This window comes from Megascapheus bottae, chromosome 28 (assembly GCF_031878675.1).
Source record: "Megascapheus bottae isolate mThoBot1 chromosome 28, mThoBot2.hap1, whole genome shotgun sequence".
In the NCBI taxonomy this organism is placed as follows: domain Eukaryota; kingdom Metazoa; phylum Chordata; class Mammalia; order Rodentia; family Geomyidae; genus Megascapheus; species Megascapheus bottae.
Window position 1 is genome coordinate 8,323,862 of NC_143536.1, and position 24,266 is coordinate 8,348,127.

At 53.2% G+C, this 24,266-nt stretch overlaps 1 protein-coding gene across 4 annotated transcripts; it reads right to left on the bottom strand.

Annotated features, from left to right (window-relative positions):
* Positions 1-28: 28 nt before the first annotated feature.
* Positions 29-23,442, bottom strand: Msi1 (musashi RNA binding protein 1). Of its 4 annotated transcripts, none has more exons than XM_090320256.1 (14): positions 23,397-23,442; positions 22,705-22,786; positions 22,514-22,598; positions 19,197-19,238; positions 17,344-17,436; positions 13,636-13,684; positions 12,209-12,291; positions 11,739-11,856; positions 9,027-9,107; positions 7,140-7,196; positions 3,503-3,571; positions 2,854-3,041; positions 2,408-2,471; positions 29-1,811 (listed from the first exon to the last, which is right to left on the bottom strand). In XM_090320256.1, the coding sequence occupies exons 1-13, from the start codon at positions 23,431-23,433 to the stop codon at positions 2,430-2,432; spliced, it is 1,026 nt and encodes a 341-aa protein (XP_090176382.1). In that variant the 5' UTR covers positions 23,434-23,442; the 3' UTR covers positions 29-1,811; positions 2,408-2,429. The 4 variants fall into 4 exon arrangements, with proteins under 4 accessions (XP_090176382.1, XP_090176379.1, XP_090176381.1 ...); XM_090320253.1 differs by having other exon boundaries at positions 2,854-3,008; positions 23,397-23,437; XM_090320255.1 differs by lacking the exons at positions 17,344-17,436; positions 19,197-19,238; positions 22,514-22,598; positions 22,705-22,786; positions 23,397-23,442 and adding exons at positions 13,755-13,891; positions 15,613-15,962.
* Between the last annotated feature and the right edge of the window lie 824 nt (positions 23,443-24,266).

Genomic DNA, 24,266 nt, shown 5'->3' on the forward strand with positions numbered 1-24,266 from the left:
TGAGACCCAAGACACTCACAGACTTAGCACCGTTTTCAAATAATTTATTAGGAATTTAAAACAAAATAAAACCTGGAAAAAGAAGTTACAGATGTGGAGAGAAGAGACACTGGAGGGTGGGGATGGTAACTTGCTGGCTTTGAAACACCATGTAACATTTAAAAAGAAAAAAAAAACAAAAACAAAAACACCACCACAAACAATTCAGACCCATGTTTGGGTGAGAGGGTCCCGGAACGGAAAGCTAAATCTCTTAGGACTCAGCTCAAATGTGTAGAAAACAAAACAAAAATAAAATAAAATAAAAATCAATAAAATGCAGCTTCTCTTTTATTAGGAAACATTAATTAAAAAAAAAAAACCCAAACACAAACAGCCACGCATCATTTCCGTAACAAAGATTATTGCTTTGAGTTCTTGGGACTGAGCACCTCACAATGAGCTCTCTCCAAAGGGCGCTTTGAAGGGGTGAGGGGCTGTGGGAGGTGGGGAGACGGGAGCTCAGGCCCAGGACACAGAATGGGGGCAATCATAGGTGGGCTTCAGCCAGGTGCGGCTTCAGCTTCATACCTGGAGCCTCTCTTTCTCTCTCTCTTTTTCCTTTGGAGCCCACTCTGGGGTTAAGGAACTGTCAAGGGGCTCTGGCCACGGGACCATTCTGGTGGGCAACATCAGTGAGACAATGTGGAGGTTCCCTGAGAAGCCCTTTGCGTTTCCCTTGGCATCTGCTCCATGCCCAAATGCCCTCCTGCCCACTACCTGAAGGGCCTAACTCAAGGAAGGAGGGCTCAGAGCAGAAACGGAGCAGGTCCAACCCAGGCAGGGGTGTGTGTGTGGAGGTGGGAGGTACAGGACAGGGGAGACCTTTGGAGAGTTAATTCCTTTCCAGGGGTGGCTCTGGGCAAGCCCATCTCTTCCCTCTTCCAGGGGGGTGGGGGGAGACCCGAGGTCTTGGGAGAGTGGACTAGCCAGAGCTGAGGCCTGTAAGCTTACAGTAACGGTGACTGGGGGTGGGAGGAGGCAGAAACAGGGGGAGAGGGGGAGACTTTGCCCAGTGGGATCAGGCAGTGCCTTCCACCCCCCAGGGGTCTTAAGAGAAGGAGTAGGCGCTTCACCTCACAGTATTTACATATGATACAGGACACAGGGCTGGATGGTTCCAGGGGCTCGGCCTGGCCTACCCACAGCCCTGCCCTCCCCTCCGGGGCTGGAGGGAGCCGGCCAGGAGTCCACACCCACAGAGACACTTGGTTCTTAGCCAGTGTGTATATATGTGTTTGTGGGGGGGGAGGGGGCACCTGGTCCCTTGCCCCTGCGGCCTGGGGCTTCACATTCACAAACCTAGAAAGTTTAAAAACAGTTTCTTAAAAAAAAAAAAAGCAAAGAGCAAAGGAGGGAAAAAAAATTCAGAATTAAAAACCAGGGCTTGGGGCTATGGCCTGTGGTAGGCTCCCTCCGCTCTCAGTCTACTATGCACAAATAGAAAAGCCTGGAGATAAGGGGTGTGGGTGGAGGGGTTCTAGAGGGGAAGGAGAAGTTGGGGGGGGCATCCAGGGGGTCTGGGGCCAACCGGCTAATCCAAAATAAATAAAAGTGGGCAGGGACGGGGCAAATAGGGACAAGGGGACAAGGGGAGAAAAAAGGGAGGTTAGTAAGGGAGCCAGATGTTGGGGCAGCAGGGTGGGGGCTGGCATGGGAGGAGGGGGCAGGCAGTAGCGGTAGAGTCGTGCGTGGGGCAGGATGGCTGCGGCTGAGGTGTCCTGCCCCCTCGCTGGCTCGCTCTGGTCCTCAGTCAGCTGCAGGCTGGGGTGCTAGAAAGACAGGAGGCCAGTTATGGAGACATGAACCCCCAAGTAGCCCCACTGGCTTCTCTCAAAACAGCTGGCCTCCTAAAAGAGCTTTGTTTATAGACTCCCCCGCCCTCCCATTTCTCTCTCTATATATATTTTCAGTCATGGGGCTTGAACTCAGAGGCTGGGCACTGTCCCTGAGCTCTTTTGCTCAAGGCCCAAGCTCTACTACTTTGAGCCACAACACCACTTTTGGCTTTCTGGTAGTCAGAGATAAGAATCACCTGGACCTGATTGCCTGGGCTGGTTTTGAACCACAATCTTCAGATCTCAGTTCCTGAGTGTCTAAGATTTCAGGTGTGAGCCACTGGTGCCTGACTCATTTTTCTTTTTTTTTGTGAGGGGGGGAGTGGAGACAGGGTCTTACCATATGGTCCAGGTTGGCCTCAAACTCACAATCGTCCTGTCTTAACTTCATGAACGCTAAGATTAGAGGCCTGACCACCAAGTCCAGCCCAAAGTTACCTTCTCGGGGACATCTCTGAAGCACCCTCATTGCATATGGAATGCTCACTTGTTTGCTTGGTTTTTGCCCATCAACCCCCACCCCTTCTCACCTCCTGCCACCTGTTCCCTGCTTCAGTGGTACCCATTGGTGAAGGCTGTGGCAATCAAGGGACCCTGGGGGGAAAAATGAGACGTTTTGAATCATGGGAACAGCTTGAGGTTTCCTGCTCTGTCAGGCAGAGAAGGCACGGGCCCTTCCCCACCCTGCCCGTGTTACTGTCCAGTGTGGATCTGCCTACAGATTCTGCCCATCTCCAGCACCCAGGGGACTCCTGAGCTGGACTCTCAACTTCCATGGGGAGACAGACAGAGCAGGTGATGAGTAAGCGCCTGCCACCTGAATGTGAGTCACCAGAAAGTGACACTTCCTGTCCCCATTCGCCAGCTCCCTTGGCCCATTCCCACTTTAACCTGGGAAGACAAAGTTTCTACTCCTCCCCACTTCCCTCCCACCTTTGGGGTCTGAGATAGGAGATTGCTAGGCCTGGCCACTCACCCCGAGACTGTGGCCAAAGCCAGTGCTGGGAGCGGGGCTGGCGGCGCTGATGTAACTGCTGACCCCGGAGTCCTGGTTGGCGGCCCCGTAGAGCTCAGCCATGGGGCCGGGACTAGTGGTTCCCAGGAAGCCTCCTGTGCGGCTGGGAGTCGAACCTGGAGGGGGAGCCATCGTCCAGGGGTGAGAGCCTGACAACCCAGAAAGAAGATGGTGATAGCCCTGACACCCACTGTGGCCCACAGCACCCCTCAACCACTTCCACCCGCCCCAGCTGTACCACCCAGAAGCTAACGCAGCCTCCAAAGCTGGCCTTTGAAGGTCCTCTGCCCATTCTTACTCCTCTGTCCCGTGCTTTACCAGGCTAACTTGGGTGGTTTCTAGAGGTCCCTGCTGGGAGCTCTTCTGCTTGTCGACCCCCTCCTTCAGAATTATGACCATTTGAATTCTGATGTCCTCCCCGCTCCCCCGATCCCTCGTCTGTAAGGTGGAAGCTTACAAACTGGAAGCTGTAGTTCCTGGCTGGCTCACCAGGAATGGCACGATACCCAGCAGTGAGTATATGCTTAGTTAATACGTGAAGGAAGAACTAAATGAGGCTTGTTGGCTCTTCCCTTTTCTGCCCCTGCATTCCTTTCCCAGGAGGCCTCACCTGTCCCTCGAACCACAGCTGCTGCTGCCGCCGCGGCTGCCATTGGTCCATAAGCAGTGAGAGGAATGGCTGAAAGACAAGGCATGGGCAACTCAGTGTGGCTGGAGAGGGGGGCAGAGGTGATGGAGGAGACCTCTACCATCTGAGCATGACCATCATCTCCTGCCTGACTCTGCACCAGAGGGGTCACCTTTGGGCCATCAACTTGTGACCTGACACTATGGATGGGAAAAAAGGGGCTGTCCCAGAAAGCAGCTCAGCCTGTTTCTCCCCCTAGACCCAAGAACACACACCAACACTCAGGGAGAGATGGTTTGCTATCCTCAACTTTTGTCTACAAGCCCTGCGTTCAGAACAGCCAGGGGAGTGTACCCCTTGTCCCAGCTGATTCCAGGCTCATGAATGTGCCATGAGGTTCCAGAATAGTCCATGAAGTCAGGCTGAGATGAGACTACCCTCCCTCCCAGAGCACCCCTCAGGGCCAGCCAGATACAACTACTCCCTTCCCCAACTCCTTCTGCTCCCCTTTCTGGGGTCTCACTATGTACTTGAGGCTGCATCCAACTCACAATCCTCTTCCTTCTGAACACTAGGACTACTGGAATGCACCACCAGCCTGGCCAAGACCTATGTGTCAATATGGTGTTGGCATAAGCCAGCAAGTGGCTTCCTGGGGCTGGGGGCTTTAGGGTTTGTATTTGGTAAGTCTGTGGGATACCAAGCTCTCATTCTAACCATCACACCTTGGAGCTGTTTAAGAGATCCAGACAAGACATTCCTGGATCCTCAGCAAAGCCATTGGACTGAGGGATTCAAATGTAGAACTTCATGGTTCCCACATCTTGGAGGGGTCTTTCCCAAGATGTCAGGACAGTTGGCTCCTTCTTTTTTAGACACTGCTTCCCCTGAGAAGATCTCCCAGACTACAGGCTCTGAGCCTGTCCCTTTTCCTCTAACCCTAGCCCAACAACATGGGCTGTGGGGTTGGGGTGCGGGAGATGGGGAACCTATTACCTTTTCACCCTTTGAAGTCTCTCATTTAGTTTGTATATCCCTCGCTTTTTTATTTTTTCTTTTAGAATATCAGCTCTCTTATCTGACTCATTGTATCTGTGTCCCAAGGCTGGACCCAGCCCTGGCACAATAAATATGTACTGAACCCAGGAGGAGGAAGAAAACACCCAATTCTCCTTTTCCATTTCTTTTCTTTTTCCTATGGTGTGTACATGTGCCAGTCCTGGGCTTGAACTCAGGACCTGGCTGTTGTCCCTGAGCTTTTCTGCTCAAGTTTGGTTTTTTGGTGGTTAATGGGAGATCAGTCTCATGGACTTGCCTACATGGGCTGGCTTTAAACCTCAACCCCCTCAGCCCCTCAAAGTAGCTAGGATTGCAGGTGTGAGCCAAGGGACTAGCCTAACTTTCCCTTTCTCTAAAGCAAGAGGAAAGTACAGATGCCAGATGCCCAAGAATTGCTGAGCTTGGGACCCATTTCCAACCCTGCCAGGCTGGCAGGGGCAGGGTCTGGGCACTGAAGTATCTGTTTTTGGCCCATTTCCAGAGCAAACTCAACGAGAAACCAGCATAAGGCAGTGCTTATCACCGGGTAAAGAATGACGACTTCTCTTTGTGATAAATATTTGTTTCTCTCTCTAGGCTGCATGTTCCGTGAAAGCTGTCCTTGCCTGCCCCAAGGACCTGGTAGTGTGTGCTACACATAGTAGATCCTCAACACAGTTTTTGCTTTTTCCTTTTCTTTTTTCTCAAGTCATGGGGTCTGAACTCGGCTTGGGCACTATCCCTGAGCTCTTCAGCTCAAGGTTACTGCTCTTCCCTTGATCCAAGCCCCATTTCCCATTTTTCTAGAGGTTAATTGGAGATAAGAGTTTCAGGTCCTTTTGTGGCTGGGCTGGCTTTGAACCTTGATCCCCAGATCTCAGCCTCCTGAGTAGCTAGGATTACAGGCATGAGCCACTGAGCCCAGCACTTTTTCCTTTTTTTGTATGTGTGCTAGTGGGGCTTGAAGTCAGGGCTTGGACACTATCTCTGAGCTTTCTATTCAAGCCTGGAGCTCTACCACTTGAGCTACAGCTCCATTTCTGGCTTTTGCTGGTTAATTTTAGACCAAAGTATCATGGACTTTCTTGCCTGGCCTGGCTTCCAACTGTGATCCTCAGAACTCAGTTTTCTGAGTAGCTAAGATTATAGATGAAAACCATCAACATCTGGCTAGCACAGCCTTTTTTTTTTTTTTTTTTTTTTTGCCAGTTGTGGGGCTTGAACTTAGGGCTTGAGCACTGTCCTTGGACTTTTCTCAAGGCTAGAGCTCTACCACTTGAGCAAGAGCACCACTTTCAGCTTTTTTCTATGTATGTGTACCGTGGAATCAAACCCAGGCCTTCGTGCATGCTAGGCAAGCACTCTACCACTAGGCCAAACTCCTGGCGCCCCCCCTTTTTTGGGGGGTCATGAATTGAAGCATAGAGTCTCACAGACTCTCCTGTCTGTGCTGTCTTTGAAGCACCATGTTCAGATCTCAGTCTCTTAGGAAGCTAGGATTACAGGCCTAAGCCACCAGTGCCTGCCTCTAGGATAGACTTCTGGCTTTGTCTGTGTATGTGGTACTGAGGAATTTAATGCAGTGCTCCATGCATGCTAGGCAAGCACTTTAAGCCATATTCCCAGGCCTTGAGAAAAGAAGTCTCTCCCTCCTCACCCAGGTTTCAGGTTAAATGCTACTCAGCTCATGGTAGTTGGTCTCTTCCTTTTTCTCCCTTCCTTCACTCCCATGTTTCTCTTCTCCCTCTCTCCCATTTTGGGGGACCCCTGAATACCCCTTGGAAGGAAGGTCTCATCTAAAAAGCAGAATCCACAATCATATCTTCCACACACGGTCAGGTTGCAGGGAGGAGCCTGGGTGGGGTGGGGAGAAGCAGGTAGGACAGAGACTCTGGGCACCGTATATTGCATGTACCTAGACACCCCCCAGCTCACCCAGCTAGTCCCAGTGGGATCCCACTGGCCTAACCAGCTTTACCCCATTTCTCCAGAAATTACCAACAGCATCCCCACCCTCCAAGGGCTGATTTGGCAACTGAATAACATCTGTCACGACACCGACAAGCCCACAGTGTCTTGATAATTTGGAATTTGTTGCCAATATTTAAAACTGATTCGGGGCGGGGGGGGGAGGGAAACAAAAGCTTATGAAAGCAAAAGCTGGGGTTGTGGCTTATCCTGGGGGTGAGGGACCCAGAGTTCCGGGGTCCACAACCCCTTGGCAGGGCCATGGCACCAAGTACACACACACATACACAGGCTTGTGTGAGGACAAAGCCCCCCCCCCCCACCGGCCCACTCTGCTCTGCTTTTGCGATCCTGACCCGTTCACTGTTGGATCCCAGAGCCTCTGTGGTGCCTGGCGCCTGGAAGGTGCTAGATCAATATTTGCAAATGGATGAATGAGTGACTTTACCTCCATTTGCTTGGCTTGGCCCAGTGCCCCACCATGAAGGGCCATGGAGCTACAGACTGATCAGTGCCCAAGGCCCAGTCCGCTGTGGCCCCACAGCCGAGGGGCTGGCGGGCAGGAGGAGAGGGTCCCACTGAGCTTTCCCCAGGAGGGTCCCGAGCGACTGACCTGTAAGCTCGGGGAGGACTGGGGCGCTCGGGAGTGGGGTCCGCTCTACACGGAATTCTAAAATGAAACGGAAAACAGCTTAGGAAAAGGTAGGGGAGTCCCTCAGGCATGGCCCAGGGGGCAGCCACTGCATTACTGGGGGATGAGGGGGGGAGAGCACAGGTCCCAGCAGCAGGCAGGTGGGGGGGAGGGCAGATGGAGAGAAAGAGCAGGCACAGTGAACACCTACATCGTGGATGGGCAAATCAACGGTGGTGGCACAATTCTGCGTTTTCTTTTATTTCTTTTTTATTTATTTCTTTTTTTTGCCAGTCCTGGGGCTTGAACTCAGGGCCTGAGCACTGTCCCTGAGATTTTTTTTTTTTCAAGGCTAGCACTCTACTACTTGAGCCACAACACTGCTTCAGGCTTTTTCTGTGTATGTGGTACTGAGGAATCAAAAGCATGCCTTCACGCACGCACGCTAGGCAAGCACCCTACCACTAAGCCAAACTTGTAACCCCATCTGCGTGTTTATTAATTTTTTTGGGGGGGGGGTCAGTCATGGGCCTTGAACTTTAGGGCTCTGGGAACTGTCCCTGAGCTCCTTTTGCTCAAGGCTAGCTTTCTACCACTTTGAGACACAGTGCCACTTTCAGTTTTCTGGTGGTTTATTAGAGGTAAGTCTCATGTCTTTCCTAGCTGGGTTGACTATGAACCACAATCCTCAGATCTCAGCCACTTGAGTAACTAGGTGTGAGCAAGTGGCACCTAGCTTTTATTTTATTTCATATATATATAAAAATATACTTTGCTTCCTTTTCATTCATTCATTAATTTTTGCCAGTCTTGGGGCTTGAACTCAAGGCCTGGGCACTATCCCTGAGCTTCTTTTGATCAAGGCCAGCACTCTTACCACTTCTGGCCTTTTCTGTTTATGTGGTACTGAGGAATCAAACCCAGGGCTTCATGCATGGTGGGCAAAAACTTTACCATGAAGCCATATTTCCCCCAGGATATTAATTTATTTCTCTTTTTACAATACTATGGTTGGAACTTAGGGCTTCATGTTTGGTAGTAGGGCTCTACCACTTGAACCATGTATCCAGCTTGTTTTTTGTTTTATTTTGTTTTGGTGCTGGCACTGAGGCTAAAATTCAGTCTAGGGCCTGACCGTCAGCTTTTTCACTCAAGGCTGGCACTTTACCACTTGAGCCACAGCTTTCTGGTAGTTAACTGGAGATTAAGAATTTCATAGACTCTCTTGCCTAGGCTGGCTTAAAAAGGCAGTCCTCAAATTTCAGCCTCCAGAGTAGCTGGGATTATAAGCACAAGCCCACTGGTTCCTGGCTACATCCTAAGGATTCTTTTTTTTGGGGGGGGGGGAGGGCAGCATTCTATAAGGAAATGAGAGTCTTACAAGTGTTTGATATTTTGTTTCAAAGAAAACAAGACTGGATAATCACAGGGCCCTATTCAAGGTCTAGTGTTGGCTTTATGTCCAATTATAAATGAGGGTGGATTTGGTATCTCCCAAGTGCTATGGGATCCTGCAAGGACTCACTCACTGCAGATGGCAGATGTGACTGTGGAGGATCTCAGGGACCCCCACCCACTGCAGGCTGGGTCCTCTCCCTGGGTGGAAATGGCACCTCTGGACCCATGAGGAGGATAGGAAAGCAGGATATAGACAGGAGACAAACAGCCTGAGAGATGACAGTGCCACACAGCACCATGGAGGTATGTGGGGGGGGGATGGGAAAAGCCCTTCTTCCTCAGACATGTCCTTCCTTCCAAGCCTCCAGCAGGCAGACCCCCCCCCCAAATCATGCACCCCAGACCCCACCTGCAAATTGTCTGAGAATTGGGAGACATGCTGGTGGCAGGGTGACAACAAGCAAGACTTACCGGGGAACTGGTAGGTGTAGCCAGGAGCCAGGCCTGTGTAACTCCGGCTGGCGTAGGTTGTGGCTTGAAAACCTGGATAGCCTGAAGGGAGGCAAAGGGCAAATTGTCAGATCCATGTCTCCTCCAACGCCCCCCCCCCCCACAAGCTGGGACTATCATGGCTGTGGATCTAAGCCACATACCACTCCGTCCAGCAGCGTTATCATGGATAACCCTCAGGCCTGCTTTCCAAATACTTTCTGCACGCCAAGTCCTATGCTAAACCCAGTGTACACACTTTGATTAACTTATTAAACTTCTTAAGCACACTAACAGGTAGGTACTAGACAAAGCCTTGTGTTATAGACTTGGAAACTGGCTAAGAACAATCCAACACCCTTACCAAACTCCTCGGTGCTCTGCTCTCGCTGCACCCGCCCCCCCCCCCCCCCACTTATCAACTGCATATTCTGTTTCCCTTTCTCCGTGGGTTCTAGCTACAATGCCTGGCTTCTCAAATATGCCAAGCTTAATTCTACCTCAGAAGTCACCTGTGCTTGCAGTTTCCACTCCCGTGATTACATGAATGAGGCTTCATTGTGCTCTTCGACATTTTCTTAGAGGTCTTCTCATTCCTCCTTCCTACCAGTGACAAACTCCGTTTTCCCACCTTACACAGCACTGATGCCTTTGTTTAAGAATATCTCATGGTTTCTAGACATGTGGGTTTTTCTCTCTTTCTCAAGGGAAAACAAATCCTATAATTAGTATTACTGGTGGAATTAGGAGTTAAACTGAGGCCTGATTAGCTCTAAGGCTCTCAATCACAAATCTATTTAGCAAATGGTTTTTCTTCCTCTTCTTTACATCTTTTCCTAACCTTCTATCTTTTTCCTTTTCCCTCTCCTGTCCTCTCCCTTCCTTCTTTTTGTTTTTGTCAGTCGTGGGGCTTGAACTCTGGGCCTGGGCACTGTCCCTGAGCTCTTCAGCTCAAGGTTTTATCACTCTACCGCTTGAGCCACAATGCCACTTCCAGTTTTCTGGTGGTTAATTGGAGATAAGAGTCTCACGACTTGGGCCGGGAGTTTGGCCTAGTGGTTAAAGTGCTTGCCTAGCATGCATGAAGACCCGGATTCGATTCCTCGGTACCACATACATAGAAAAAAGCTGGAAGTGGTGCTGAGGCTCAAGTGGTAGAGCTCTAGCCTTGAGAAAGTCCAAGGACAGTGCTCAGGCCCTGAGCTCAAGCCCAGGACTGGCAAAAAAAAAAAAAAAAGTCTCACGACTTTTAGTGACTGGGGTTGGCTTACTGGAATTCTCATATCTCAGCCTCCTGAGTAGCTAGGCTTTTAGGTGAGACCTAGCAGCAGCTGGCTCCCTTACTTCTTTCTTGAATGTTTGGAAACAAAGTTTCTCTATGTAGCCCAGATTATCTCCAGCAGGGACTACAAAGGTGAGCAACCTCAGTATTTATGTATGTATGTATGTATGTATGTATGTATGTATGTATGTATGTTTTTTTGGTCATGAGTCTTGAACTCAGGGCCTAGGTGCTACGCCTGAGCTCTTTGCTCAAAACTAACAGCTACCACTTTAGCTACTTCTGGTTTTCTGGTGGTTTGGAGATAAAAGTCTCAGGGACTTTCCACCCTGGGATAGCTTTGAACTGTGATTCTCAGACTTTAGCTTCCTGCATAGCTAGGATTTACAGGCCTGAGCCACAGGCCCCAAGACTTAAAACTCCCAGGGAGCCTCTCTAACTGCCAGAGCTTTCTTTAGGTGCCTCCTTAAGTCTCCCCCACCCCTCATGCACTGTGGTGGCACTGCCCATTCAGTCTTCTCTTGTTTGAAGGAAAGTCCCATGAGGATGGACCTTTTCCCTCCAAAGCCATCTCTCTAAGCCATGAGCTGGTGGCTTTCACCTAGAATCCTAGCTATTCAGAAGGCAAGTCCTGGGAAAGAATCTCCATTCAAAGCTAGCCTGGGCCGAGAAGTCTCCAATTCTGGGCAGAGAAGACTTCCAATAAACCAGCAAAATGACAGACTAGACACATGGCTCAAGTGGTAGAACACTGGCTGTGAGTAAGTGAGCCAATAAAGAGTACAGGGCCAAGTTCAATCTCTAGCTTTGGTGTACACACACAAAAACAAGCCACCCCCCATAAAAATTATCTGAATGACAAAAGGGAGGAGCCTTCTTTTTGCTTCTCCAAAAGTCTTTGTGTAAATGTTGTCCCCACTGCCTGGAACACTCCTTTCCCATCACTGGCTTGAACTCAACCTGTAGACTCTGTACAAATGTAATTTATTTTCCAGTTTCTCTAAGACTGGGGACAGTCTTCTGGGGCCATACTCCTCTGGTACCATATACTTCAAACTAAATCTATTGACCTTCTTACTTAGGTGTCTTTTCTGAAAGGCTCTAAATCTTAGGAAAGGCATACTGTTGGAATCCATGACACAGTGCCCGGCTTGATGGATGGATGGATGGACCCATTATTATGGAACAGCTGGACGATCCTTCCAGCTGCCACAAGGGGGCAGCACTCGACAACTAAACCATCCCACCTTTGGGAAGGTCTACCAGATCAGAGGAGATGCCTTGCCATAACTCCTGCCCAATGACTCAGAGACAAGAAGGCAGACCTTCTTGTGACACCCACACAGCCCCCTGGTAGCTTGGGGAGCAATTCTTGGCAGGAAGAAGCCGCAGGTGTAGGCTTAACAACGTACCCAGCATTCCAATACCCAGCATGAAGGCGTCCATTCCATAGGGCATGACTCGAGACCTTCCCCTGGCTGAGCCCGTCGGTGACATGACCTCCTTTGGCTGAGCTTTCTTACATTCCACCTGGAATGAGACCTGACAGTCAGTCCTTCTTGTGGCTAGGGCCCCTGGACCCTCGGTTCCACCACAGGCCTCGTTATTGGTATCATCATTCTCATTTATGGAGCGTTCGTTATGTACACGAAAGCTTTTGCAGGCACCAGTTCCATTGAACGCGTGGTACACCAAACTTCTCATGGTGAGTCCCGTTTTACAGATGCGCAGACTGAGCCTCACGGGGCAATCCAGCTGACCACAGAGCAACAGTGTCACGTGGTATCGGGGAATTGGTTCTGCCCAGCTCACAGTGAGACCTCCCAGAGGCCTTGGGAACCCCGTCACTCCACACCCCTACCCCCACCTAAACTCAGCTCACCATTTTGTTGTTGATTTCATGGAAGTGGATTTCACACACTTTCTCCACGATGTCCTCACTCTCGAATGTGACAAATCCGAACCCTAGAGAGGTCGGACAAGGGGTCAGGGGAGGGTCAGAACCAGGTTGATGGTCAGCACCGAGCCGCAGGCCATACAGAGACCACAGCTCCTCCATTTGTGGGCAAGTGTCTGAGAGTTAATGAAAGGCTCTGGCTATAGCTTAGGAGCCTCTCAAATACCAGCTGACACAGGGCTTCGGGTCCCAAATTACAGATAAGCAAACCAAGGCTCAGCAGAGTGAAGTAACTTGCTCAAAGTCACACAGCAAGTTAAAAAGCAGTCTAGGGTGCCACAAGAACTTTGTGGTCCCTCGGGAGCAGAGGGGGGACAGGTTCCAGGACCCTTGGGGATACCAAATCTACACTATGCCCAAGTTCCTTAGATTAAATGTGATACTATTTGCATGCACCCTTCCCCCATACACACCCTTCCTGTATGCTTTAAACCATTTCTAGATGACTTCTAATACTTAAAAACCCATGTAAATGCTAGGCAAATAGTTGTCATGCTGTATGGTTACGGAGAAACGTCTGCTTAGTACAGATGCAATTCCAAGAACACAGGCCAGGTTCTTGCACACGCTATATCCTCAGCCTTTTAGGTTTACTTGTTTTTGAACCAAAGTTCCTTGAACCTGGAAATGTAAAACCCATAGAAACGGGGGTAGGGGGAGCAGGGAGAATGAGGCTGTAATTGAACCTGGCTCTTCTTTCCTTTGGTGCTTTCCAAGGAAGAAAGAGCACCCAAATATATCCTTGTGCCAGATACACAGACACACACATACACATAGCCCATATGTCACACCCCAAAAAGGCCCAAAGAAGGAACAGTCTAGCCTCTTCCACAGCACCCCCACCTAGCAGCCTGATGGGTTTCTCGGAGGGGAAGACCCTTGAGAGAAAAACCACCAGGCCAGAGTACTCACAGGGTATGGATGCCCACAGGTTCAGGGCCAAAGTGGCTAGGGGAAGCAGGAGCTGAGCAAACTGCCTTGGGCAGTGGAGTCAGTCCAGCCCTGGAGCAGCCTGGCCTCAGCTCTAGTTACCAGCCACAAGGTAAATCACCAGCAGAGGCAGACATGGCCCGGGGGGCGGGGGGGGGGGGGCAGTGGGTGGTGGAGGTTCTGATGGGGAGGAGGGGAGGCTCTCCTTGGCTCCTCTCTGTGTCTGTAATTGGGCAAGTTTCTAGCACAGGAAATGGCGGGACAAAAGCCTTCTGTAAGGCCAGGCCCTGGAGAGGATGCAGATCCTTGGGGATAGAATGTCAGGAGGCAAAGATGAAAGGGCAGCTGTGACCTGCAACCCCCTGGCTGACCACAGGCCCCCAGGCCCAGCCTGACAAGGGGAGGAGGGGCTCCCTACTCACCTCGGTGCCGGTTAGTGGTTTTGTCAAACATCAGCATGGCATCGTCCACCTGAAATACAGCCTGCCGTGGAGGATCCACCAGACAGAACCCACTCCCAGCCCATGCCAGGCTTCTGTACCTGCTCTCTGTTCAGTGGACAGAGTTTTCACCCTCAAGACCCTGACTCAACCCTCATATTCTCAGTCGATCATTCTGTACTTGTTAAGCTCCAACTATGTGCCGGATACTTTGTCCCCATTATCGGAACTTTTCCTGCTGGGAAAGAGCCCCACAGTGTACATAAAGAAATGGCACAGAGAGGTAACATTACCTTCCCAAGGATACACAGTGCATCTTGGACCAAACCAAGAAGGAACAGATGTTAAAGAGAAGGGAATATAGGGAGGCCAACAGGACAGCAGACTCAACTCCCCTCTCCTGGTACACATCTTCTCTAATTGAGGTTTCCTTTTGCTAGAGGCTGTAATTAAAGTGAGTAGAGCTCAGTGCCTGGGCTGCTGGCCTTCCACTGACAGGGGGAGGGGAAGGGATGAAAGAGGGTCCACACAAAACTCCCCTCTCTTAAATACCAGTCCTTGCTCCTGGCTGCTTCCTCTAGTATCTCCCGCCTTTTTGATGTTGTTTTGCTGCCATTGCTAGGGCTTGAACTCAGGATCTGGGTGCTGTCTCTTAACTTTTTTTCTTTTTTTTTTTTGCACAAGGCTTATGCTCTACCACTTCAGCCACAGCTCTACTTCTAGCTTTTTGCTGGTGAATTGGAGCTAAGTCTCCCCAGACTTTCCTTTCCAGGCCAGGCTGGCTTTGCACCTCAATCCTTGAATCTCACCTGGCTTCTCGAGTAGCTAGGATGACAGGAGTAAATCACACTAGTCAGGCCTTCTGGCCTTTTTGTCTCATTCACCAAAGGTAAACTCCTCAGGCTATGGGCACAGCCTCTCCCTGTTTCCCTTCCTCCCAGATCCAGACCTTCCTGTGCCCTGTTAAAAGTGGATGTGCCAGGGCCGGGAGTTTGGCCTAGTGGTTAAAGTGCTTGCCTAGCATGCACGAAAACCCGGGTTCGATTCCTTGGTACCACATATGTAGAAAAAAGCCGGAAGTGGTGCTGAGGCTCAAGTGGTAGAGCTCTAGCCTTGAGAAAGTCCAAGGACAGTGCTCAGGCCCTGAGCTCAAGCCCAGGACTGGCAAAAAAAAAAAAAAAAAAAAGTGGATGTGCCAACCCTGAGCTCTCCAGCTCTCCTGAAAAGAAACATCATGCCAGGAAACCATGACTTTGTTCATCAGTGTCTCAGGGTCATCTTAGAGGGATATGATGACCCCCCTTTCCCCTCCCCCAAGGAACTTCCAGCAGAGTGCCACCCTCACTCTGCCCTCCTCCCCTTTCTGAATCTCAATCCCAAATCAGCTGGCCCACTTTGGATGGGCAGCCACTTCAGGTTTGCCCTCATCTGTTTAAACCCCTTGTTTAAGCAATGGGAAACAGACATGGGTAGAGCAGGCCTGAGTTGGAATCTTGGTGGTCCACTTGGGGGTGAGGTGATCTTAGGCAAGTGTCATTAGGTCTTCAAGACTTGGATTCTCCATCTGTGGAATGGGTATGGTCAGCAACTATCTCCTAGGAAGGCGTTAAATGAGATAGTGCACACACCTCTCTTTAAAAGATTTAGTAAATGCTTAATAGGGAAGCGCCTGGGTTATCTTTATACTTGGAGAGGCTGGCAAAGCTGGAGGACCTGCAATGGCTTAAGGTTCCACCAGGTGAAGCTCAGTGGTCATTAATCAGTTCTTGAATGGACCAGAGCAAGGAACAGAAGCAATGGCCACACCTTTATTCCTAATCCCACAGCTTTTGAGTTCTTGCCCGACCCACAAACTGATGCAGGCCAAATCCAGTCTTTCCGGCCTTCCTTTTTTTATGTTATTTTTTGTCTTCCCCCACCCCCCTTCGTTCTATGCAGTCTTCCAAACTCAACAAATACCTGGGTCTTTTACCCATCCTTCACCTTGGGCCTTGGCTGGACAGACCTGGGCCCACACCCCGGTGGGGGTGGATAAGAGGTGGTAGTGGGGTTGAGGCCAGGGCAGAGAGCAAGGAAAATGGCTGGGATCCAGGGTACCTCCGTCGGTGTCCCCCCCCCTCCTGGGGCCAGCTGAGGGAGGGGAGGGAGGGCTCTCAGCCCAGTGTCCTTAATAGGCTTTGGTCTCCATGGGAACCCAAGGGCAAGGGGGGCTCCTGCAGGGGGGAGGGGAGGCGACCGAGGCCTGCTGACCAGTGGGAGCCGCCAAGTTCGGCGACCACTAAGCCTGAGTGGCAGCCATGGCGGCTGACCATTGTTCCCCCCCTCGGCGGCGGCAGGGGCCCCTCGATCCGGGCGGGGGGGGGGGAGGGACGGGTGGGTGGCCCCCTGCCGCGGGGCCCTTGGCATTCCCGGCTGTCCCCCTCGCTCCCTGGCAGCCTATTCTCCGGCTCCCCCTGGCCTCCCCGGGCCGGTTTCACATGCCAACGCCGATTTAGGCCCGAACAAAAGACGCGGCCGCTGACGGCTTCTCCTGGGGCCCGGTTGCCGTGGCAACGCCGGCCCCGGGGGCAGGCGGCCTCCAATCACAGCTGCTGGATCAGATTAGTGTGAGCTCTAATGCTCGGCGCTCAGACACAAAGACACCCCGCCGGAGCCCAGCCCGGGCCTGCGGCTTCCCGGGAGCGCCCTCCGCGCCCTCGCTCGGCCGCGGCCTGGCTCTGGGGCCCAGGTCCGACCTGAGCAAGGCTGGGGGGTACCCAGGTCCTCAAGGAACCGGGCCTGAGTCCGAGGCCTCCGGGCGTCAAACAGCCACCCATCACAACCCATCTCCCGGTCCTCCATCCAGCCTTGTTGGCCTACAGGGAAACCTGAAATGCTTCCATGGGAAAACGGAGCCCCAATCTGCGGGGCTAAAAAGGATAACACTAAGAACGCAGTGCTCCTTTCACCTTGACACTTGGGGATGGTTCCCTGCCACCTCCCTAGGGGACGTTGTCCTTCACACAGCTCACCTGATCCGAGGACATCTTATTGTCCACCGAGGTATACTGCACCTCTCTGCTGACCCAGAAGTTAAAAGATCCAACCCCCCTGGGCAAGATCACAATGTGGGGTGCTTTCTTTACTTCCCACCAACAAGCTACGGGGTGGGGAGTACGGAATCATCAGCCTTTCCCAGGTCCTCCCGTCTGTGTGCAGGGGTACTACTGGGTGTGGTGGCAAAGTCATGTTTATTGTCTCCTTATCATCTTCCCCCCAGGAAGGGGTTGGGGGAGGTACAGCTGCCAGGGGCCTGGACAGGTGCAAACTCCCAGGAGACCAAAGTGGGGGGGGGGGGGAGGTGACTGGATTGAACTGGCTACAGGAGCATGTCCTCCCCTGGGAGAATGATGATAAACAGGAGAAAAAGACCCGGGAAGGCCAACAAAAGAACACTACTGTGTGGCATCCTCTCCCTGGGGATGTCCAGTCAGAGGCCCACAGATGGGCCAGGAGCCTGAACAGTGGCTTGGCCTGATCTCACCCACAGGATATACCTAGTACCTTTACACCTTTGGTGGGCTGGGGTGGTGGTGGTGGAGGTGGCTTGGCTACAGGCCCCTCCTTGCTACTGACTTTACTCCCCACACTTTCATGGCTCTAGCAAGCAAGCACACTCCCCCCCTCAGCCCCCCATCCTCAAAGACCCACCTTCCCAAACTGCTCAAAATATTGCTTCACATCTTCCACTGTGGTGTTCACCGACAGGCCCCCAACAAAGATCTTCTTCGTCCGAGTCACCATCTGTTCAAGGGAGGGAAGGAGAAAGTGGGCATCTGAGTCCTGTGGCCTACCACCACCGGCAGGGGCTCTGGCCCCCCTGCCAGGATGCCAGCTGACAGGCTCTCTGTGACCCCAGCTTCTCAGAAGGGAACTCCCACCCCCACAAGCTCCCCATTGGAACCTTGCCTCTAGTCCTGTCACAGACAGCTGTTTGCCCCATGCCAAGGTAGGCTTGAATCCTCACTCAAGCCTCACTCTTGCCCCCTCCCCCCGCCACTTCTCTGGGGTCTGGGCCAGGTAAATAACTTCCCTTACATCCTCACCTACAAGGGAAGTGGGGGGGGGACTAATGACCCAGATCCACAGCCTTCCTCCAAAACCCCACCCGCCCTCCTGGGAGATGCCAAGGCCGTAGGGAGGGGGTGGGGGTGTCCCTGAACTTAACTCCGACATTTTCCCCATCCACCTCCTTCTCCCCACCCAACCTCTGGCAGCCCTGTGGCCCCAGTCCTGTGTTAGGAGGAACACATGGTCCTAATTAGGCCGGGAGCGCATGGCTAATCCGCAGCAATTCCCAACCCCATCCTAACACTACAGCACCTTCTGTCACCAAACTGCTTAATGGAATTAACCCAATTCCAACCATGTGCTCCCTGGTACGGCTGCCTTTGGATACCTGCCCCGTAATTGCTTTCAGGCTCTCTGCTGGACCCCTTCCAGAGATGTTCCTTTCCTGTCTCCTAAAACTGTTCCTGTCCCTTCATCTTCTTGGGACCCAGGAGGCCTTGATGGAGTCCAGTAGCTCAGAACCTCAAAGCCCTTGGTTCTTATCATCTCCTAATAAAGGGGGAAACTGACATCTCCTGGAAAAGGATCTACCACTAGGACCACGTGACAATGTACGCAAACCGGGGGACCCTGACTCTCTGGCCTGTAATTGGCCTTTCTTTCAGTCCCATAGAAGTAATGCAGAAACTGCAGAAAGAATGAGGGAGAGGGAAGGAGGAAGGAAGGGAGAGAGAGAGAGAGGGGAAGGAAGAGAGAGAGAGAGAGAGAGAGAGAGAGAGAGAGATCTGGCTGGTTGCCATAAGGCCAGAACCCAATCTGTGGTACCTGCCCTAGAGCACAAGTTTTGAATGCTACATCATTCAACTGCTCAGAAATCCACTTTCTGTCCCCACTGCCTCTCTCCTCAGAACACCAGAGAAAAGGAACAGAGAGAGACAGAGACAGAAACAGAAAGACAGAGAGAGCAGACAAAGGTAACTTAAATCAACAAGACAACAGGTGACCAGCTTCCTGGTCCCCTTCCTCCTCTGCAAGCCCAGCACACCTCACACGCAGAGGTAGGCAATGACAGGAAGTTGGCGGGGGGTGGGGGGAGGCACATCAGAGTAGGCCCCTGGTCCAAATCTAACCCAGCTTCACTGGGCAAACCTGTCCTGTTTTTGACCCTTAGAGGCTCCCAGCATACAGACTGTGATCTATGAGGTCAGAATTAAGACTCTGGGCTCCAGACTGTACTAGCTTCCAACACAGAAGGACCCATGAGGTCCCACACACACAATCCCCTCCCCACCTGCAGTCTGCCCCAGAGCACAGATGTTAACATGCCCGGAGAAAGGACATTCCCTCTTCCTACCCCAGCCTATTCTAGAAACACTCCAAATGCAAGATTCAGAAGCATCTGCCGCTGAATAAAATGCTGGGGGGAAAATAAATCAATGTCCAGAGTTGCCCAAGGTAACAGAGTGACTCTCCATCTCACATGCAGCACCTACCTTAGGTTGTGCTCTCCGAGGAAAGGCCACCTTGGGATCAATCTGAAAGACAAGGGGGACAATTAGGAGTCTTGACTATCACACTTCTCCTGATTGTCATCCTGTATCTTTCCATCCTGAGAACCTCTCTCATTCCGGAACCCAGAGGGGACGGGAACCAACCACAGCTTCATGCAGGAAAGCACAGTGGTTAAACAAGGTAGTGGGTTCAAATACCACTTACAACATTTCCCAGCTGTAAGAACTTGAGGTAAGTTGATTTAACCTCCCTGAGCCTGAGAGTCAAGCTTACCTGCAAAACAGACAAATGAATAATACCCACCTCCAAAGGTCATGTGTGGATTACGGGAGATAATATATACAAAGCACTTGACATGGTGTCTAACTCACAGTAAGAACCAGAAATGATGTAAGCCAAAATCTTTTTCCTTCAAGTATCAAGTCATCACAAAAGCCCCCCTTGGTTAAATGACTTCACACAGCTATCTGTCTAGGAGAGGCATTCAACTCTGACTTTAGAAGCCTTGCAAATGGAAATATACTTTACCGGGGGGGGGGGGGGGGGGGGGTTACAAGATGAGAGTTCAGAACTACCAGGATTAGACTCTGTTCTGTTTCCTCAATCCTTCCAGCCTCTAGCAACCCTCCTAGAAGCAATAAGCAAATAGCTCCTGATAATGCAGCCAGGCTTGGGGCAAGGCAGGGTGCCTCAAGTCTTTGATGACATGAAAGGGCATGGGACTTGGACTTTAGTAACTTTAGGCTGCTTGCCAAGCCTGTGATCTTAGTAACCTACCCGCCCCCCAGCCTCAGTACCCACATCTGCAAAGTGGGGTCGTTCACTGCCCTTCTCCCAGGGATAGCTGCAAAAAAAGACTCAAATAAGATAACATGGGTGAGGAGCTAGGAGCCTGTCATCCTAGCTCCTCAGGCAGTTGAGATCTAAGGATCTTGGTTCGAAGCCAGTCTGGGCAGAAAAATCTGTAAAAGTCTTAGCTCCAATCAACCACCAAAAAGCCAGAAATGGAGGTGTAGCTCAAGTTGATAGAGTACTAGGCATTGAGTGGGAAAAGACAATCAAGAGTATAAGGCCCTGAGTTCAAGCCCTAGTGTACACACACACACACACACACACATAACCCTCTGTGAACTGCCCTTCATTTCACAAACAAAAGGGCTATTACCAGGAGGCCACCTTTGCCCCTGGCTGGGAACAACTGGAGGGAAAAATCAAGATGCACTTGGACCTGGGTACTCTAGCTAAACTGACAAACAGCAAGAGATGGGCACGGGACACTGTGACCAACACAGGACCTAAAGGCAGGGTCATTCTAGAGAGTTTCCTGTCACCCATAGAATGTACATCATTCAGAAATTGACTAGCCAATCACGAGGAAGATCCATCTTTTCCCAAAGTTCCTTCTGTTCAAAACTTAGCCTTGTTCTAAGCAACTGGCTTTTGCTAGCCTCTATAACACAGATCAGGAAGAAGTCTCTGCCAGTTCTCCTACTGGAATCTTCCCATAAAGATAGACCCTTCCAAACCCATGCCAGAGCAATGCCTCCTTCTCCAGCAAAAGCCCACTGGGTTCAAGAAAGGAAAAAAAAAAAATCAAAGGTGTCTATTGTCCCGGTCTGAAGTTTTGAATTCACACTTCCACGGACATTTTCAGTCTATTCCTTCCAGATGCAACCTCCCCAGACACCTATGTACCTCAAATGGTCCTTCTGCACAGGCCCAAACAAGGAGATGGTATCCAAGCCACACTCCCCCTGACCCACCTGCACCAGGCCAGACACTCCCCACCCTCCACTCTGACTCACAGCTGGCAACATAAATAAAACCCAACAAGTAAATAAAAGGTGGAAGTCAGAACCCAAAATAGACTCCCCACAGTAAACCTCCCTCCCACCCCCTTTCCCAGCCTAAAGATGCCAAACACAGACAAAGCCCTTGCCCTTAGAGCCAGTCCTGGTATCCTAAGGATACCCATCTCCCCATCCTTCCTCCTGCTCTCCCTTGTCCTTATCCATCTTATACTCCTCCAGTCCCCCAGGCCTCAGTTCCTAAACTCAGCTTCCTGAGTTCCGCAGGAGCCATCAATGCATTCTGAGGACAGGGGATGGTAGGAGAACAGGCAGCTTGATGGCAGATAATCACCAAAAAAACAATAGGCCACTGTCTCTCCTTTCCCAGGCTGGGTCACTCAGTCTGAGCCAAGAAGATCCTTTCAGAGCCGGCAAAGTCGAGGCCTGGCCTCATTCGCTCATTACTGTAAGCAGAAGTGGGAGCCACTGGGCAGAGATAACAGGCGCTTGGGACAGGCAGTAATTGAACAAATTCTTGGGTACAACCAGCCATTGTTGCAGGTAAACAGGAGCCAGTGATTGACCTAAGCAAGGGAGGCCCAGGCCAGGGGAAACTAGGGGTGAGTGGAGACAGGAGCTTGCACTGTCCCAGCCCCACTTGCAGACAGACACCCCCATCAATGAGTAAGCCAGTCATCTTCTTGATTCCCCCCCACCTTTTCCTTCTCCCCCTAGAGCTGGCCCCCACCAGCGCCCCCTGCAGGGTTCAAGACACTGGGAAAACAGTGGGAGCAGTAGCAAAATGTTCCAGGAGTTTGAATGGCAAACAGTTTCTCCTAAGGTCTAGTCCTCAGAAGGTTTCCCTGCCCCTGCATCCCTCCAAGCAAGCTCCCTTCTCTTAAAACCCTGGCAAGAGTGAAGTAGGTTCAGGTCTTCTACACAAAGCAAGAAGCTCATTGACCAAAGTCAGGGAAGGAAGGAGGGAGACTCAGTGATGCTTTGCTTTGCCATTGGTCTGGAAAGGAGGGGGTGTCTGCCAGAGCCAAGTACTAGTTAGGAGTTCAGAGAAGTCACTCAGTGGGGTCACTGCAGCCCTGACTCACTCACTTTGGGTTAGGGGAGGCACCTGGCCCCACCCCAACTCGGAGGCACCAAGATTAGTACTTTAGAGGGCAGAGGTGGTAGTGGCTTTTGCCCTCACCAATACTGTGAGGAATGGGGGTGGGCAGTGGGAGGGGAGGGAAGCAGTAACATCTCACCCCAGACCTGGGAATCCTTCTTCCTCCTTCTGCACCCCCTAACTCAAGTGACAAAAAGTTTCTGAGCATGGCAGCCTCCTTATTCATAAAACTCCTTTCTTCACGGATCCCATTCAACTGTCCCCTCAGGGGCCATGGTTGGTGGGGGGGGGGGAGAAGAGTCATGATCCTCTCCCTCTCTCTCCTTCTCTAAGGATCCCTCCCCGCACCCCACCCCACCCCCCAAAAAAACCCTCAAGGGCCACTCACTGTTTTGGAGTCGAGCTCGTGCCGCGATTGCGCCAGTACTTTATCCACCCCCGCCTGGTCCATGAAAGTGACGAAGCCGAAACCCCTGCGCCCGCGTTGAGAGGGAGAGAGAGGCAGATGGTTGCGAGTGGCGGTGGTGGAGGGGGGCGAGGCGGGCGGGCGGGCGCAGGAGGAGGGGGTGAAGCGCTCACCTGGATCTCTTGGTCAGGGGGTCCCGCATCACCAGACACTCCTTCACCTCCCCAAACTGGCCGAAGTATTCGCGCAGCCCTTCTGTAAACCACACACCCGCCTTCGGACCGGCCCTGGCTCCGCGCCCTCCTTCCCCTGTGCCCCCCCTCCCCTTATCCTTTGCCCCTGGTGACCCCGGCCCGGCCCGGCCGCCCCCGCGCCAAGCTGCCCGCGCGCTCCACGTCGCCCCCACAGCCGCCACCCTCGGCGCGTCGGGCTCCCCGGGAGCCTCCTGGAGCCCATCGGGGCCCCCGGGAGGCCAAGGGCCCGAATGGGCTGGAGGGGGTAAGGGTGGGGGGGACCCCGCTCCGGCCGGGTTCCCGCCGCCCCGGCAGCCGCCTTACAAAAGTTTGAGCCGCAGGTGCGAGCGGAGTTGGCGCTCCCGCCGGCGGGTCCCGGGGGCCGAGCCCACCACCCCCACGACGCCCCCTCGAACCCCGTCCTGCTGCCCCCCTCCGCCCGCTGGGCCGTACGCGCTCGCCGATCGCCTTGCGCCCCCGGGGTCCCCGGGCGGGGCGCGGAAGAGGGCACGAGGGCGCCCGGGGTCAGCGGGGGCGGAGGGCCGGGCCGGGGCGCCCGGGGCCGGGGCTCAGGCTTCGGGGGGACTCCGGGGCGCTCGGCGGGGCCAGCAGGCGCTCCCGGGCGGGCTCACCCTGCGTGGTCTGCCAACTGAGTCCCCCGATGAACATCTTGCTGCGGGGAGAGGAGAGACACAAAGGGCCCGCGTGAGCGCCGGGCGCCCGGGCGCAGGGGGGCGCGGGCCCGGGCCCCGGGGAGGCCCGGGCGACCCGGATCGGCCATGTTGGCGGGGCTGGGGCGGGCGCGGGCCGGGCAGGCCGGGCCGGGCCGGGCCGGGCAGTACCAGGGGTCGTGCGGCGAGTCCGGGGAGGCGAGGCCGGGCTGGGGCGCGTCAGTCTCCATCGGGAGCCGCGGGCGGCGCGGGCAGCGGAGCGGCGGCGGCGGCGGCGGCGGCGGCGCTCGGCGCGGGGCAGATGAGGAGCGCGGCGAAGGGGGCCGGACGGACAGGCCATGCTGCCCCCTCCCCCGACCCCGCTCGGGCGGGCGGGCGGGCGGGGACGGCCGAGGGGAGGGCCCGCCGGGGGCCGACCTGCCGGCTCCTCCCCCCGCCGCCCTGCGCGCATAAAGCCCCGCGCTCACCCGCGCGCCCGGGCGCCCGCGGAGGCGGCGGCGCCGGGACCCCCCTCCCGCCGTGATCGCAGGTCCCCCCCCCGGGACCCCCCAGTGCGGGCCGGGGGCCGGGGCGCGGCCGCGCGCCCCCACCCACACCGGCGCGGGGGCCGGGCCGCGGGAACGCCCTCCCGGGATGAAGCGCTGCCCGGTGCCTTCAAGGTAGCTCGGTTCCGGGGATCGGGAGCCCCCCACCCCACCCAACCCTTGCTCTCAGGTCCCCATTAGCCAGCATTGACGGGACCCCCCCAGTCTGCTTGGGTCTGGTTGGAGGTCGCCCCAGTGCCCCCCCAACCCCCACCCATTCCAACTGGTGACAGTCCCTCCTTCCTCC

Coding starts and splice junctions, on each gene's coding strand:
- Msi1 (XM_090320256.1), bottom strand. CDS start 23,433: ATGTTCATCGGGGGACTCAGTTGGCAGACCACGCAGG. Junction 19,239..22,513: donor ACGAGCTCGACTCCAAAACA/GTGAGTGGCCCT, acceptor CTTGTCTTTCAG/ATTGATCCCAAGGTGGCCTT. Junction 17,437..19,196: donor CTCGGAGAGCACAACCTAAG/GTAGGTGCTGCA, acceptor TCCCTTGAACAG/ATGGTGACTCGGACGAAGAA.